Genomic DNA, 16,064 nt, shown 5'->3' on the forward strand with positions numbered 1-16,064 from the left:
AGTATGGGGCGCCTGGGTGGCTCAGTCGGTTAAGTGGCCGACTTCGGCCCAGGTCATGATCTCGCGGTCCGTGAGTTCGAGCCCCGCGTCGGGCTCTGTGCTGACAGCTCAGAGCCTGGAGCCTGTTTCAGATTCTGTGTCTCCCTCTCTCTGACCCTCCCCCGTTCATGCTTTGTCTCTGTCTCAAAAATAAATAAACGCTAAAAAAAAAAAAAAAAATTAAAAGGCTGAGTAACTTAAATCTCAGGATGTGTTGTTCATAATTAAAATTCTAACTACTGCCATGGTAACTCTCAGATGATCAGAACTATTAAGATTCTGAGTTTAGATCCTAAAAATGATTAAGTGTTATTGGACCAAATCACTAGCAAAGTAAATGAACACTAACCTTTCTCTAAGTGGGCTATTGTGCTTTTTCCCCCAGGAATTTTAACCAGAGTCCCTCTAAAAATGAATAATAACCTAGATCTTGGTGACAGGCAAGAGAAAAGTATATTTATAAAGAGCCCAAGTGTACACTGTTCCCCATAACATATTAATATGTAGGAACCATGCAGCATACGTGACATTTAAAAACTCACATTAAGTAGCCATACACAGTTGATTTTTACTGTAAAGGCTGATCAAGGAAGATGCCCTGGGTTTGGTAGATTTCTTTGAGGACCAGCAATACAGTATCTTCAGACTCCCTGTAAAGAGAAAAACTTACATTGTAAAAAGCAGCAGCTAATGTTCATACTTAAAGATGCTTTACATGTACTACCTCATTTACACAACCACTGTGCAAGTTCATTTTTTACAATAAAAAGTTCATTTTACAGTAGGATATTTATTACTCAGCCATAAAGAATAATGAAATCTTGCTTTTTGCAACAATATGAATGGACCTGGAGGTTGCTAAGTGAAGTGAACCAGACACAAATACCATATGATTTCACTTATATGTGGAATCTAAAATACAAATGAACAAAAAACCAGACTCTTAAACACAGAGAACAAATGTGGCTGCCAGAAGGGAGATGGGTGTGGGTAAATAGGTGAAGGGAATTAAGACATACTAACTTCCAGTTATAAATAAGTTGGAGTGCCTGGGTGACTCAGTCGGTTTGAGTATCCGACTCTGGATTTCGGCTCAAGTCATGATCCCAGGGTCGTGAGATCAAGTGCCGCATCCAGCTCTGTGAAGCATGGAGCTTGCTTGGCATTCTCTCTCTCCCTCTCTCTTCTCTCCCCTGCTCACACATGCTCTTTCTCTCTCTCAAAATAAATGCTCAGCACAAAGTCAGACACAGGGCTTGATCCCATGACCCTGGGATCATGACCTGACCCAAAATCAAAAGTTGCACACTCAACCAACTGAGCCACCAAGGAGTCCCTGAGCTATATATCCTTAAGGCAATCCTTCATGATGTTATTTTATATAATCAAATTTCTTTATGAACTGGATATGAGCAATTGCTGGGACACACACAGAATAGTATCTGGAAGATGCATGAGAAATTCATAACATTGACTCTCATAAGATGGGAACTAGTGGTTAAGAAGCCGGTGGGAGGGAAACTTCATTATTATACCCTTTTATATCTTGAATTTTGAACCAGGTGATTGCATTACCTTAAAAAAATTTTTTTTTTTTTACTTTTTGAGAGAGACAGAGAGAGAGAGAGAGTGCGAGTGCACTCATGCATGAGTGGGGGAGGGGCAGAGACAGGGAGACACATAATCTGAAGCAGGCTCCAGGCTTTGAGTTGTCAGCACAGAGCCCGATGTGGGGCTCCAAATCATAAGCCTGAGATCATGACCTGAGCTGAAGTCAAACACTTAACCAACTGAGCCACCCAGGCACCCCAGTGTTACCTTTTTTCTTAAGTTTATTTATTTTGAAGGAGGGGGGGGGGAGGGAGAGAGGGGGAGAGAGAGAAAGAGAGAGAGAGAGAGATAGCCTAAGCGGGAGAGGGGCAGAGAGAGGGGATGAAAGAGAATCCCAAGCAGACCCTGTGCTATCAGCACAGAGCCCGTGTCGCTGACAGCACAGATCCTGCTTGGGATTCTCTCTCTCGCTGTGCCCCTCTCCTGCTCATATTTTCTCTCTCAAAATAAATAAAATGTAAAAAACAAAACAAAACAAAACTAAGATGACCAACTGGATGGCTCTTCCCATACTGTCCCAAGAATGAGCTCTGTGAAAAGGGTACAGTTCTTGGCCATTTACTACTAAATTTTTTTTTTTTTTTTACATTACCAGACATACTGCTAGACATTTTTTTTGTTTGGTTTTTGTGTTTTTTTTTTTTTTTGTTAGAGAAAAAGAGCACATGCACAAGAAGGGGAGGGGCGGAGGGAGAAGCAGAAAGAGAGAATCTCAAACAGGCTCCAGGCTTTAAAAAAAAAAAAAAAAGAAAGAAAAGCAACCAAGTTTAAAAATAAAATAAAAACTATAGTGTGCAAAATACATACATTGAAAACTACAGAACATTGCAGAAGGAAATTAAAGACCAAAATACACTGAGAGATACTGTGTTTGTGGAGCTGAAGACTCAATATCATTCAGATGTCAATTCTGTCATTTTATCTGCAGATATTATGCAATCACAAAATCCCAGAAAGCTTTTTATTTGAAATTAACAAGCTCAATTTAAAACATACGTGGAAATGCAAAGGACCTACAGTAGCTAAAATAAAGAAGAATAAAGTTGGGTGACTCACAATACCTGATTTCAAGACTTATTTTGAAGTTACAGTAATCAACACAATGTTTTACTGGCATAAAGACAAGCAAATAGATCAATGGAACAACCTAGAACCAAGGTAATTCAGTCTCCATCTGAATAAATAAATGTTGCTACAACAACTGGATAGCTACATGCAAACCAATGAACTTCAATTCTTACCTCACACCATATTAAAAAATTAACTCAACCAAAATGGATCACAGACCGAAATATAAAAGCTAAAATGATATAACTTCTAGAACACAAGTGATATCTTAATGACTTTGGATTTGGCAAAGATTTCTTAAATATGTTAAAAAATCACAAATGTCAATAAATTGGACTATATCAAAATCAAAAACTTTTGCTCTTCAAAACATTTTGCTGGAAAAACGAAAAACCACATTCTGAGAAAAAAACATGTATCTGAAAAGGACTTGTAACTAGCATATAGAAAGAACTCCTGAAACTTAAAAAGATAATCTATTTTCCTTAATGGACAAAAGATTGAAACAGTTCTCCAAAGAAGATGTATAGATGGCACTCACATGAAAATATATTCAACATCATTAGGGAAATGCAAATTAAAACCATAGTGAGGTGCTATTACAACCCATTTAGAAAGGCTAAGAGACAAATCATGAAGTTATCATACCGAGTACCCTTGAAGATACGGAGCTATTGGAACTCTCAAACATTGCTGATGGGAATGGAAAATGCTGGCAGGAAAAGTTTGGCAGTTTCTTTTTTATTTTAAGTCAGCTCCACACCCAGCGCAGAGCCCAATGCGGGGCTTGAACTCATGACCCTGAGATTAAGACCTGAGCTGAGATCAAAAGTCAAACGCTTAATCGACTGAGCCACCCAGGCACCCCTGGCAGTCACTTTTAAAAATACTTTTACCCTACAATACCTAGCCATTATTCCACTCCTAGGTATTTTCCCAAGAGAAACTAAAGAATATGTCCATATAAAGTCTTGTACACGAATGTTCACAGTTTTATCTATAATAGCCAAAAACTGGAAACACCCCAAATGTCCACCAGCAGGTAAATGAACAAATTGGGGTACATTCATACAATAGACTACTACTTGGCAATAAAAAGGAAAGAAACTGATACACATCATGGAGAATGAAGGAAGCCATACAAAAAAGGGTATATATAATAGGATTCCATTTATAAAAAAAAGTCATATGGCATAATGCCAGCAACTCCAACTGTAAGTATTTGCAGATCTACTCATGATTAGGTGAAATGACATAAACAAGGTGTATAAAGTTCTAGAGTAGAGAAATCTAAAGAGACCCAGCAATAAAAGACTATTTAAATGAATTACAGAATATTCATATAGTGGAGTACTAAAGCTACAAAAGAATGGAGAAACTCTTTATACCTGATAGGCAAAAAACTCCAAGACTCACTAGTAGAAAAAGCAAGTTACAGAACAATACCTATAATATGATACTTCTGTATTCGTTAAAAGAGACATATAATACAGTCACATATTCACACCTGTGGTATATATGTATAAAATAGACCTCTAGAAGAAATTAGTAAGGAGGTTCCTCAAAAAGTTGAAAACAGAACTACCCTATGATCAAGACTGTCTTTGAAGCTGTCCCTGAATTTACAGCTGAGAGAACACAGTAGCCCAGAAAGCCAGGAGTGGAGACTGTAGGAGAAAGGGGTTCATCATGGTAGATGACCTAAAGTGATTGTTGTATAAAAAATCATCAGGTTGTTGAAGAGCTCCATGCTATTGTTGTGTCACATAAAGATGAAGTGCCTGTTATTAAAGTGGCCAATGATAATGCTCCAGAGCATGCTTTGAGACCTGGTTTCTTAACTACTTTTGCTCTTCCAACAGACCAAAGGAGCAAACTTGGACTTCCAAAAAGTGAAAGTATCATCTGTTACTGTAACACCTACTGGGTGGTTCAAGTTAATTGTTTACTTTTGGTGGTGAGTTTCACAGCCAGCAGCAATGCCAATACAGGACTAATTGTCAACCTAGAAAAGGAACTTGCTCCATTATTTGAAGAATTGAGACAGGTTGTGGACGTTAATCTGGCAGTTGTTTTGATGTATACCTTAACTTTCCTTATAACAGACATATATCAATCCAGCAATCTTTACAGACCATACTACTTGTATCCCTGTACTCAAGAAAGGGCCCTCTTTCCCACCTTACACTAAAAAAAGAGCCTATAGATAAAATTTATGGACATATTGTTATCTTCCCATGCGTAGGGTATTTTCTTATTTAGTGAGATCTGGGGATACCACAGAAATGGTTCAATACATCACAGCTCTCATGGTGTTAGCCAGTCACCAACTACGCATGAGATTCTATTCAGTGGGTCAGAATCAAAATTGCACTTTGGGGGTGCCTGGGTGGCTCAGTCGCTTAAGCATCTATTTTCGGCTCATGTCATGAGTAATCTCATGGTTTGTGAGTTTGACCCCTGCATTGGGCTCTCTGCTATCAAGTGCAGAGCCTGCTTTGGATCCTCTGTCTCCCTCTCCCCATTCCCCATTTGCACCCAGTCTCTTTCTCAAAAATAAACATTAAAAAAAATAATTACACGGGCGCGTGGGTGGCTCAGTCAGGTAAGCGTCTGACTCTTGATTTCAGCTCAGGTCATGATCTCATGATTCATGGTTTGAGTTCTAGGTCGGGCTCTGCACTAACAGTATGGAACCTATTTGGGATTCTCTTTCTCTGTCTCCATCTGCCCCTTCCCTTCTCATATTCTCTTTCTCCTCTCTCTCTAAATTAAAAAAAAAATTAATTTTTAAAAAAATTAAAAAATGATCCACTTGAGCCATTAAGTGCTACCTATTGCATAATATGCCCAGTCCTATAAAATGAACCAGGAGCTTTTTATTGTGAATAACAACAAGGATGTATTTTTCTTTATAGTGTTTTATTTCTTTGCGCTGAGTGTGAGGAAGATATAATGGCTTAGTAAAAGTAATAAAATCAGTAAAATTACTAAAAAAAAAGGAAGAATGGGGCGCCTGGGTGGCTCGGTCGGTTGAGCGTCCGACTTCGGCTCAGGTCATGATCTCACGGTCTGTGAGTTCGAGCCCCGCGTCGGGCTCTGTGCTGACAGCTCAGAGCCTGGAGCCTGTTTCAGATTCTGTGTCTCCCTCTCTCTCTGCCCCTCCCCCGTTCATGCTCTGTCTCTCTCTGTCTCAAAAATAAATAAACGTTAAAAAAAAAAAAATTTTTTTTTAAATAAAAAAATTAAAAAAAGGAAGAAAAAAAGAACACCCTATGATCCAGTGATTGCACTACTAGGTATTTAACCCAAAGAATACAAAAACAGTAATTCAAAGGGATACATACACCCCAATATTTATAGCAGCATTACCTACAATAGCCAAAATATGGAAACAGCCCAAGCCCATTGATAGACGAATGGATAAAGAAGAGGTAATATATATACACAATGGATACTACTCAAACCAAGAACAAACCAAAAAAAAGAGAGGCAAACAAAACAAATGAGCATAGGAAAAAAAAAAAAAAAGAGAGAGAGGCAAACCACTTCTAGACTCTTAACTCTAGAAAACAAACTGATGGTTACCAGAAGGGAGATGGGTGGGGGGATGGGTGAAATAGGTGAGAGGATGAAGGAGTGCACTTGTGATGAGCACTAGGTGGACGTATGGAAGTGCTGAATCACTATCTTGTACACATGAAATTAACATTACACTGTATGGTAACTAAATGGATTTAAATAAAAACTTAAAAATATAATAAAGAACCATAATTTAAAAAGAAAGCAACCCTTTTTCAGATTTCTATCAAGCCACATCAGCAGAGATCATTCTTAAGAGCATTATTTTGGCCTCTTACAGGACTGCTTTTATTGAGTTGCACTTAGATTATATGTCATGGCCTCTACTGTACTTATTATCTAGAGATAAAACTGACTCCATCAAATAATAATCTCCTTTATCAGGACTCAATAGAAAAATTCCTCTCAAGACGTTAAAGCATTATTTTTTGAACTCTTACCCCTACCCATCTTATTTTCCTAGTTGTATTTTCCTTTAGTTTCAAATATTTGATGATTAAGTTCTTTTCTAATAGATGAATTTCAAAAAGCATCATTAATCCATTCTACAATCCATCAGATAGTTTTTTTAATAATGATTAATTCTGTTGAATAAGTTCTGGGGATCTAATTACAGCAAGGTACTATAGTCAGTAACACTGTACCATATACCTGGAAGTTACTAAAAGTAAATCTTAAATGTTCTCATCACACACACACGCACAATATATAACTATGTGCAGTGATGGAGGTGTTATCTAATCCTATTGTGTTAACCACTTCACAATATATACATGTATCAAATCACATTGCACATCTTAAACTTGTATAATGTGTCAATTATATCTCTAAATCTTGAAAAAATATTTAAACATTAAAAGATTAAACATTAAAGGGGTGTCTGGGTAGCTCAGTCAGTTAAGCGTCCAACTCTTGGTTTCGGCTCAGGTCACAATCACACAGTTCGTGAGCTGGAGCCCCACATCGGGCTCTGCCCTGACAGCGCACAACCTGCTTAGGATTCTGTCTCCCTCTCTCTCTGCCTCTCCCCCTCTTGCTATCTCTCTCTCTCAAAATAAATAGAAACATTTTAAAAATTAAAAAATTAAATGTTAAAACAAAAAATAAAGTCTGTTCTAGCTACTATAAACACTTTTAAATGGGTTTAAAATACTTTTAGCAACAGTAACATATTTGTCCAGTGCATTCATACATACCCATCCTGTCCTACCAACAGCCAAAGGACACCACTTTAAAAGTGGTTTTAGGGGCGCCTGGGTGGCGCAGTCGGTTAAGCGTCCGACTTCAGCCAGGTCACGATCTCGCGGTCCGTGAGTTCGAGCCCCGCGTCAGGCTCTGGGCTGATGGCTCAGAGCCTGGAGCCTGTTTCTGATTCTGTGTCTCCCTCTCTCTCTGCCCCTACCCCGTTCATGCTCTGTCTCTCTCTGTCCCAAAAATAAATAAACGTTGAAAAAAAAAAAAATTAAAAAAAAAAAATAAAAAGTGGTTTTAGGGGAGCCTGGGTGGCTCGTCGGTTAAGCATCCGACTTCGGCTCAGGTCAGATCTCACACTCCGTGAGTTCAAGCCCCACATCAGGCTCTGTGCTGACAGCTCAGAGCCTGGAGCCTGCTTCAGATTCTGTGTCTCCCTCTCTCTGACCCTGCCCCATTCATGCTCTGTGTCTGTCTCAAAAATAAACATTAAAAAAAAAAAAAGTGGTTTTAAAAACTAAACTAACTTAACTCATGGCTGCTGGCATCATCTGCCCATGCTCTATCAAACAGCAAAATAAAACGTGTTTAAATCAGATTTCTTTAAATGACATGATTGTTATTTTGTAATTACCTAAATGAGAAATCACTCTAATCCCAAATGTACACTAGCCTATCCTCTCTTTTCTGTATCTATCAAATATCTGTAAAACAATCAGACCAAAAAAATAAATAAGTAAAAACCCACACCCCAGAAACAAAAGCAAACACTTACCAGTAGCATAGATGGCTTTGCAAAGCAAATAAATATTCATTAAAACTTTCAATGGGCTTCTCTTGTAGCACATAATCAATGCGTTGGCCTCCATTCAGCATTCCCACATTGATGGGTGGGACTTCTTTAACGGCCACAGAGGCCTCTTCTGTGTTAACATCTGGACATGGAGGAACCACAATAACCATCTAAAAGCTTCCAGTCCCCCAAGATTACCCTAACTTCCCCTCAGATGGGTAAGTTTACAGTGGGATGAGCTACTCTCTGTTCAGAAAGCTCTCTGCACCTTCTTCCTTTCAATCCCCTTAAAGCTTCTCCTCAAGTCACAATGATTTTGTCCAATCCCATTTTTTCTTTCCTATACCTCTGATAGCGAATTCATTTGCATCTGGTTTATAAATAAATGTACCTATAGAAATCTTTAGGCAGTTGAAAATTAAAGCAAAAAGAATGCAAAGTTAACTGTGAAATTAAGAGGAGATATATGAGCTAGTGCCCAGCCAGGAAAATAAAACGGACTAATGAATACACAGACATTCCCCTGAAAAAGCTTCACAGAGGGATCTAACATCCAGAATTCCCAAGTGAGGAATGTCTTTTAACGCTCTTGACCAGGTGCTTAGCTTCTCTTGACATTTTTCCTCACAAATAGTGTTTTTCCATAATTTGTGGCTATTCGATAATAGAAAAGACTAGCAGAGCTGAAAGCCCATTAGGACTCATAATACTGGTCCTATACAATAAAAAGGGAAAAACGGGTAAGTAAGAACTCCTGGGAGAAGAAGAATTACACATCATGGAGTTACTCTTATCTGATGTGATGTAGGAAATCAAAGTGTACAGTGTCACTGACCACTTAGCTTCTCTGAACTCGATTCCGATTCTGCTTCAGTTTCTTCTGCAGTTTCTGAAGCTTGTAAGGCAGGGTATGGAGCTCTGGTGAAAGATTTCCAGGCCATCCGCAGTGAACCTAACAAGTTGTTCTTAAGGTCCATACTCATCCTGGTCAAGCCCTCTCTCAGTTCTGAAACATACATGAATAACAACATTACATGGTTTACAAAGAGTTTCGGGTCCAACACAGTTAAATAAAGTGAATGAGATCCAGTCAGTTTGCACTGACCACACCGTCTAGAATTACAAGTTCTGAACTCAGACTTACCTAAGTGCATCCGCTTCCTGCCTTTATGGTGTGGGATCAGCATTGGCTCAAATTCTACTCCTGGGACCACCATCGGTTCAATCCTATAGGCCACAGGATCAAACTACATAGAAAAAAAATAACAGCTACATATATACCTCTGCTGAAGAAACTCAGAAAGTCTTAGGAACTATCAGGCAAGAATAACTATAAGCTCATTAAAAAAAAAAGTTATTTTGCCTCATCACTTTCAGATTCAAACGATTATAAGTTGTCTCATTACCACAAAATAATATAGAAAAAAAGCAAATCAACACAACAGAAAATTATATGCTCTTGGGGCACCTGAGTGGCTCAGTGGGTTAAGCATCAGACTCTTATTTTCAGCTCAGATCTTGTGGTTCATGGGATTGAGCCCTGAATTGGGCTCATACTGACAGCATGGAACCTACTTGGGATTCTCACTCTCCCTAGCTCTGCCCCTCCCCCCCCCTCAAAATCAAGAAATAACCATTAAAAAAAAAAAAAAAGGAAACAGAAAATTATGTGCTCTTTACCAATGAGCCCTAATATTCAGGTGAAAACATGTCCAATGCTTACAGGGTGATAAATATTGAAGAAACCTTTGCATGTTGGAAATTTATAGTTGGGATCAATTCTTTTTAGTCCTCGGACGGTAAGGAACATTCCAATGGGCGAGCCAAAGGCAAAAAATATCTCTGGTTTATAGATGAGCCGGGGGTATTTTACAGACACCTGGAAAGAGGATATAAAAATATCTCTCATTGTTAACAGAAGTGACAATTGTTCCTACCATACCAATGGCAGGCAATAAAATGACCAAAGAGAATTAATTAAAATTGTTACCTGCCCAATGCCAACATCCAGATAGTCACCATTTCCAGTAGAGTCTGTTTTATTGCAAAACTCCAGTTCTTTGGGGATGTTAGATATATTCACCCCTGAAGCTGGCTGCAGGATTGGTCTATTAATACCCTAAAGAATAATACAATGCCGTGAAGCTATGCAGTAAAAATATCCAAAGGCTTATACAGTTTTTTTATTGGTTTGAAAGGATGCTTACGAGTATTCTGAATTTTAGGAAGAGTCCTCAAAAAACAAGATAAAGCTGATGAAAACAAAAATTGTCTTAAATAATGAACTAACATCCATACATGCTCTAAAATGGTAAAAGCTGTACACAGTCATTTGGTCAGCAGTTGAAACTTCAGGCAACCATTAGGAGAGAAAACAACAGCAGAGCATGATGAAAAAGAATGCTGAGGGTTGCTAAGGAGTTCAATCAAGTGCAATGCCCTTTTAATGGAAGCAAAATGTCTCTATGAGTATAGAAATTTATGCAGATGGTGGGCCAAGAACTGGGCCTTAAGAAAGAACTGAACAGCCTGCCACAAAGTTGAAAGACAACTACTAAGATATGGAAAGGAATTCAGTGGCCAAAAAAACTGAACGTAGAAGTACGATTACAACGTGGATAAACCTCAAGTCCATTATGCTAAAGTGAAAGAAGCCAGCCACAAAAAGCCTCATACTGTATGATTCCATTTATATGAAATATCCAGAATAACAAAATCCATAAAAACAGAAAGGCCAGTGATTCACAGGAGGAAGGAATGGGGAGTGACTGCTAATGGGTAAAAGGGTTTCTTTCTAGGGTGATGGAAATGTTCTCAAATTAGATAGTGGTAATGGTTACACAACTCTGTGAATACACTAAAAATGGCTAAATTATATACTTTAAAAGGGTGAATTTTATGGTAGGTGATGTGAATTGTATTTCAATAAAAAGGTTATGAAAGGAAAAAAACGGAATGGTGAGAAGACTCCAGGGAAGATAAGATTTCTGAAGCTAATAATATTTTTTAAGGATGTCAATATAAAAAATGTGTTTAATATCTAAAAAGAAAGCCGAAGATCAGTTAACAAAATTTCTTAGCTGCCTAAACACCTCACAAAGCATAAGGATACAAGGATGTCAAAAACTGTTTAATCCTACAAGCTATATTAAACATACCGTTGATTTTTTTCTGGTCCTAATGTAGTTTAATATCTTCTTTCTTGGTCCTAGGGGAATTCCCATTTCCTGAAGATCTTTGTCGGTACATAAAGCCTAGATATAGAAAATCAAATATCCTTCTTATTTCTAGGCAAAATAAAATAAATTACATGTCCTATTCTCTGAGTAAGACCTAATCATTCTTGTTCTTTTTTAAGAAGAACAATCATTCTTGTTCAATTTTAAGAAGAGAGTATTTTATTCATAAAAGCCTAGAGAAAAATAAAAGGTATCAATGCTATAGTAATATAGATGACATTATTACAAAAAAAAAAAAAAACAAACCTACAGAAGTGAGTAGATAATGCATGACACAAAACACTCTTTGATTTCCATGCAGACTCAGATGTCACATTCCTGAGAAATACTATATCCCTACTCATGGACACAAGCAGTAAGAACATACAGCAAATGTGGAACATGAAACAGATGAACAATCAGTATCTCAGCTTCAGTGCTGCTTACCTGAGGAGGTTAAGGCTTCCTTCACCCTCCCAGACTAGGTTAGTTCTTAAATACCACTGTGTGCTTTTCCTACTCAGAACTTACCATAATTGTAATACAGTATTTAATATGTGTCTTCCCTGCTACACTATAAACATAGTGATATGAGAGACCATATCTGTCTTACTGACTGCTCTATCTCTAGTGGTTGGTATAGTAAGCCTGATCATATTAAGCATTCACTGAATATCTACTAAATGAAAGAATGTATTGCAAACCCGAAAAAGCACCAAAAAAGTGGCAAAAAACAAAAACAAATAAAAAGCAAATATCAGCAGCAGAGCTCTTGAAGATATAACAGAAACTAAGAGTCAGAATAGTTAGCGGTCATTTATTCTAACTCATGTTCACATTATCCGAGCTGTGTTGCTTTTTAGTCCTTGCTCTGCCACTATGTTTGTCGACATGGCTCCTCTGAACCTTGCACTTCCACAAAGCAAGATCACTTTATATGATAAAAAAACACATAAACAAGCTAAAGGACATCACTAATGATAACAAAGTATTTATGACTAAAATGATTCCAAAGGGCAGGCTCTTAGTAAGTGGTAAGATGAAGATAAGCAATAAACATACTAAAAATGGTACAGCATAAAGTTTTAAAAGATTATTTTTACCAGCGCTTCCTTATCTACTTTCTCCTTCTCAAAGATACTAAAGAATTCAGAGAGTTGAAGTTTCTCCAAATCTTCCTCTAGTGTCAGTGTGTCTCCTTGACCCATGACAATATTTGGTGCATCCTAAAAATTAAATAGTAAAGCTCACATTCTCTGAATTTATTTAGATTTTCCTTTATTATTACTATTTGCCAATAAAAATGTATAAGAGTTCCACATAAAGATATACTTAATTTTAAATAAATTGTAATTTATATAAAATTTAAGAAGTGGCTAATCTCTAAATTTGCAACCTCAGTTGAAACAATGTTTTTAAATAAATGAATGCATGAATCATTATCAAAGTATTTTCAACTTCATTAATACAACATTTATTGAGCTCTTATTAAGGAACAAGTGTTTAAGACATAAAACAATCTAAGACAAAGCCCCTGTCCTGGAAGAACTCATAGTCCAACAATATAAATAGAATACGTACATAAAAAGAGAAAATACACAAGATAGCATATGCTAAGTACTAATTTAACACTATAGATAAATGTTCATAGGACTTTCCTTCCACTGCTTTCAGACAGAATTTCTATAAATTATATCAGTTTGCATCCAATTTATTCTTCATTTCCACATCATATGCAAACTCCACGTCAGCTCAATGATTCTATAATTCTAATAATAGAACAGAAGTGAATATTTATAATGGAAAATAAGATACCTATAGTTATTTTAGAATATGACAAATATTTGTGGGAGCATATTACTATCTTGCTTCTATCATCCAAAAGTGACAAAGATAATTACAAGTCTATTAAAATTAAAATAAATGTAAAATCAACGTTATGGTATGAAACTAAACTAAGCAAAAAACTAAAAGTCTAAAATCTAAAGATCCATACTAAGAGACAGTATATGAGAATCTATCTGTACATCTAAATTACCTTTTCACTGTCAATATCCCCCAAAGAATCTTTCTGATTTGTTAGGATATCAAACAATATAAGCGAACCTATAAGTAAAATAGAAGAAGGGACAATTTCTAAGCATTGGCACTACATAGCTGTCTTTTATACAAAAATTATTAAGCCAATTACCATGTAGCAAAATCTATGAAGCAGGAAGTCTTTCCTTCCAATCCACCACCACCCTTCCAACCCCTTCCAAATTGTACATCAAAGACCAGTTCTAGACCTCTGAATCTGATACTGATAAAAGACACTGTACTTAAAGAACAGGTATCCTTAATATATAATAGTCCTTTCTGGTCACAGAAAACTCATTTGTTACCTAAACTATGACCAGCAATGGATACACCGCCTTTGAAATCAGGGTTCCTCTGCAGAAAAAGTGTATATATTCGGTTCATTTCAGAAGCAACTGTGTCCACAATAGTCTGACAGTAGGTGGGGCTATTGTAGAAGAAGACATCCAGAATTGTGTCATTGGTGAAGTGCCTTAGGCGGTTAATGCTGGGCAGAGTTATTCGCTGCAGATCTCTGAAAAAAAAGAAAAATATTTTAAGCAGAAAACCTAATACATTCCAAAAGCCCCTCTAAGCTATTATCCAGCTTAGCCTTCAAGTTTAGACTTAGATATTTAAAAATACAACAGACAATCAATTTATAGTAAATACAGAGGACTCAGAGACAGGTTTAATTAAGCCAAAAGAATTTCATCAGCAAAAGTGAGTGAGACCCTATACAAGACAAACCTAGTTTCTTCAATACATAAATTACAAAGAAATAAGAGATGGAAAGGTAACCAAGAGATCAAAAGAGACTTAAAAGACATATCAGTGAATTGCAACTTATGGACCTTATTTAGATCCGCTTAAGATCTGTGTGTGTGAGCTTGTGTATGTATACATATATGTATATTTGTTGATATTAAGAATTTTTTAGGTGTGATAATGGTGTTATGGTTAATATATTTTTAAAAGTCCTTTCAGACATACAAACATTTACAAATGAAATGATGTAATATCTTAAGATTTGGTTCAAAAATAATACGATGGGAAAAAAATAATAACATGGTGGAGGGATGGGCAGTAGACAGGGATACGAAGATAATGGATACAGCAGAATCGGCCATGTGTTGAGACTTGTTGGAGCTGGGTAATCAAAATCTGTACATGAAGACTCATTATATAAGCTACTTTTTTGTACAAAATTCTCTACCATAAAAAAAGTTTTTTTAAAAGACAGATAATACAGAGGCTTTTCCTAGAATTCTCAGCATTAAGGTTTTTGGATCACAAGTCAAATGATAAATGGATCAGCTCCCTTTCTTAATGCATCATTTCCAAAAGCTGAAAGAAGGCAAACAGAACTCTCATCCTGCAAAGGAAAACCATGCAGACATTATTATGTAAATCAACTTCGTTAAAGCTTTCTCAAGATACCCATAAAGATTCCTCAAAGACTCAACAGTTTCTGTAGTTTAGAGAGGGCAATATGCCCTTAGTAACCTCTTAGTATCAGTTCAGATATGAGTATGAACTCCATACCTAGTAAAAGCAACATAATACAACATCGGGCACATGCAATATGCTCAAATCACACAGAATTAAGAACTGAGAGATGCAGAATTAGGAAAGCCATTTCCAAGATCAACATGGAAGTAAAACTACTTCCTTTATCTTCCAGAGAAGCATTTGCCAGTTCTATCCTAGAACTATATTATGAACACACTTCTTTTTGGAGAGCCTATAGCTCTCTAGAATATCCTTAACATAAGGCAATCTTCTGACATTACCATAAAATCTATAAACAAAACTACTGGGCTTGTGACCTAAGAAAGCCATCACTTAATGGGTGCCTGGGAGGCTCAGTTGGCTGAAAGTCCAACTTTGGCTCAGCTGAGGTCATGATCTTGCAGTTCAGTTCATGAGTTCAAGCTCCTCACTGGGCTCACTGCTGTCAGCACAGAGCCCGCTTTGGATCCTCTCTCTACCCCTCTCTTGCTTGCTCTTGCTTAAAAAAATAAATAAAACATTAAAAAAAAAAAAAAGCCATCACTTAAGAAGCGCCTGGATGGCTCAGTCAGTTGAGCATCTGACTCTTGATTTCAGCTCAGGTCATGATCCCAGGGTCATGGGATTGAGCCCACTTTGGGTTCCATGCTGTGCTCATGGAGCTTCCCTCTGAGGGCTCCCCTCTCCCCCACTTGTGCTCTTTCTCTAAAACAAAATCAGGAAAAACAGCCATCACTTAAAAGTTGTACTAATTAGGGTACTGAGCCTGGGTGGCTGAGTAGGTTGGACATTGGACTCATCAGGTCATGCTCTCATGGTTCTGATGGTGCAGAGCCTGCTTGGGATTCTCTCTCTCTCCCTCTCTCTCTGCCCCTCCTACACACATGCTCGCTCTCTCTCTCAAAATAAATAAATATGAACTTTAATTTTAAAAAGCTGTACCAAAAAAATAAATAAAAAATAAAAAATAAAGTTGTACAACTATACTTCAA

At 37.2% G+C, this 16,064-nt stretch overlaps 2 protein-coding genes across 5 annotated transcripts in view; one reads left to right on the forward strand and one right to left on the reverse strand.

Annotated features, from left to right (window-relative positions):
• The window catches only part of DDHD2 (DDHD domain containing 2), a 30,446-nt gene that overhangs the window by 6,142 nt on the left and 8,240 nt on the right, over nucleotides 1–16,064 (reverse strand). For 3 of the 4 annotated variants that reach the window (XM_030312620.1, XM_030312618.1, XM_030312619.1), the window contains exons 9-18: nucleotides 13,887–14,095; nucleotides 13,541–13,608; nucleotides 12,606–12,728; nucleotides 11,443–11,538; nucleotides 10,275–10,403; nucleotides 10,008–10,163; nucleotides 9,429–9,531; nucleotides 9,120–9,290; nucleotides 8,267–8,426; nucleotides 582–689 (exon numbers count right to left, since the gene is read on the reverse strand). In XM_030312620.1, coding sequence (XP_030168480.1) covers nucleotides 608–689; nucleotides 8,267–8,426; nucleotides 9,120–9,290; nucleotides 9,429–9,531; nucleotides 10,008–10,163; nucleotides 10,275–10,403; nucleotides 11,443–11,538; nucleotides 12,606–12,728; nucleotides 13,541–13,608; nucleotides 13,887–14,095 — 1,297 coding nt within the window. In that variant the 3' untranslated portion in view covers nucleotides 582–607. Of the gene's footprint in view, nucleotides 1–162; nucleotides 201–581; nucleotides 690–8,266; nucleotides 8,427–9,119; nucleotides 9,291–9,428; nucleotides 9,532–10,007; nucleotides 10,164–10,274; nucleotides 10,404–11,442; nucleotides 11,539–12,605; nucleotides 12,729–13,540; nucleotides 13,609–13,886; nucleotides 14,096–16,064 lie in introns of those variants that run through there. The other variant, XM_030312621.1, reaches the window with a different exon arrangement.
• On the forward strand, nucleotides 4,408–4,957 carry LOC115512007 (ragulator complex protein LAMTOR3-like). Its single transcript, XM_032592869.1, is given in 2 exon segments — nucleotides 4,408–4,452; nucleotides 4,454–4,957. Coding segments are annotated over 2 exon segments (501 nt in total). The 3' UTR covers nucleotides 4,910–4,957.

Source organism: Lynx canadensis, chromosome B1 (assembly GCF_007474595.2).
Source record: "Lynx canadensis isolate LIC74 chromosome B1, mLynCan4.pri.v2, whole genome shotgun sequence".
NCBI lineage: Eukaryota > Metazoa > Chordata > Mammalia > Carnivora > Felidae > Lynx > Lynx canadensis.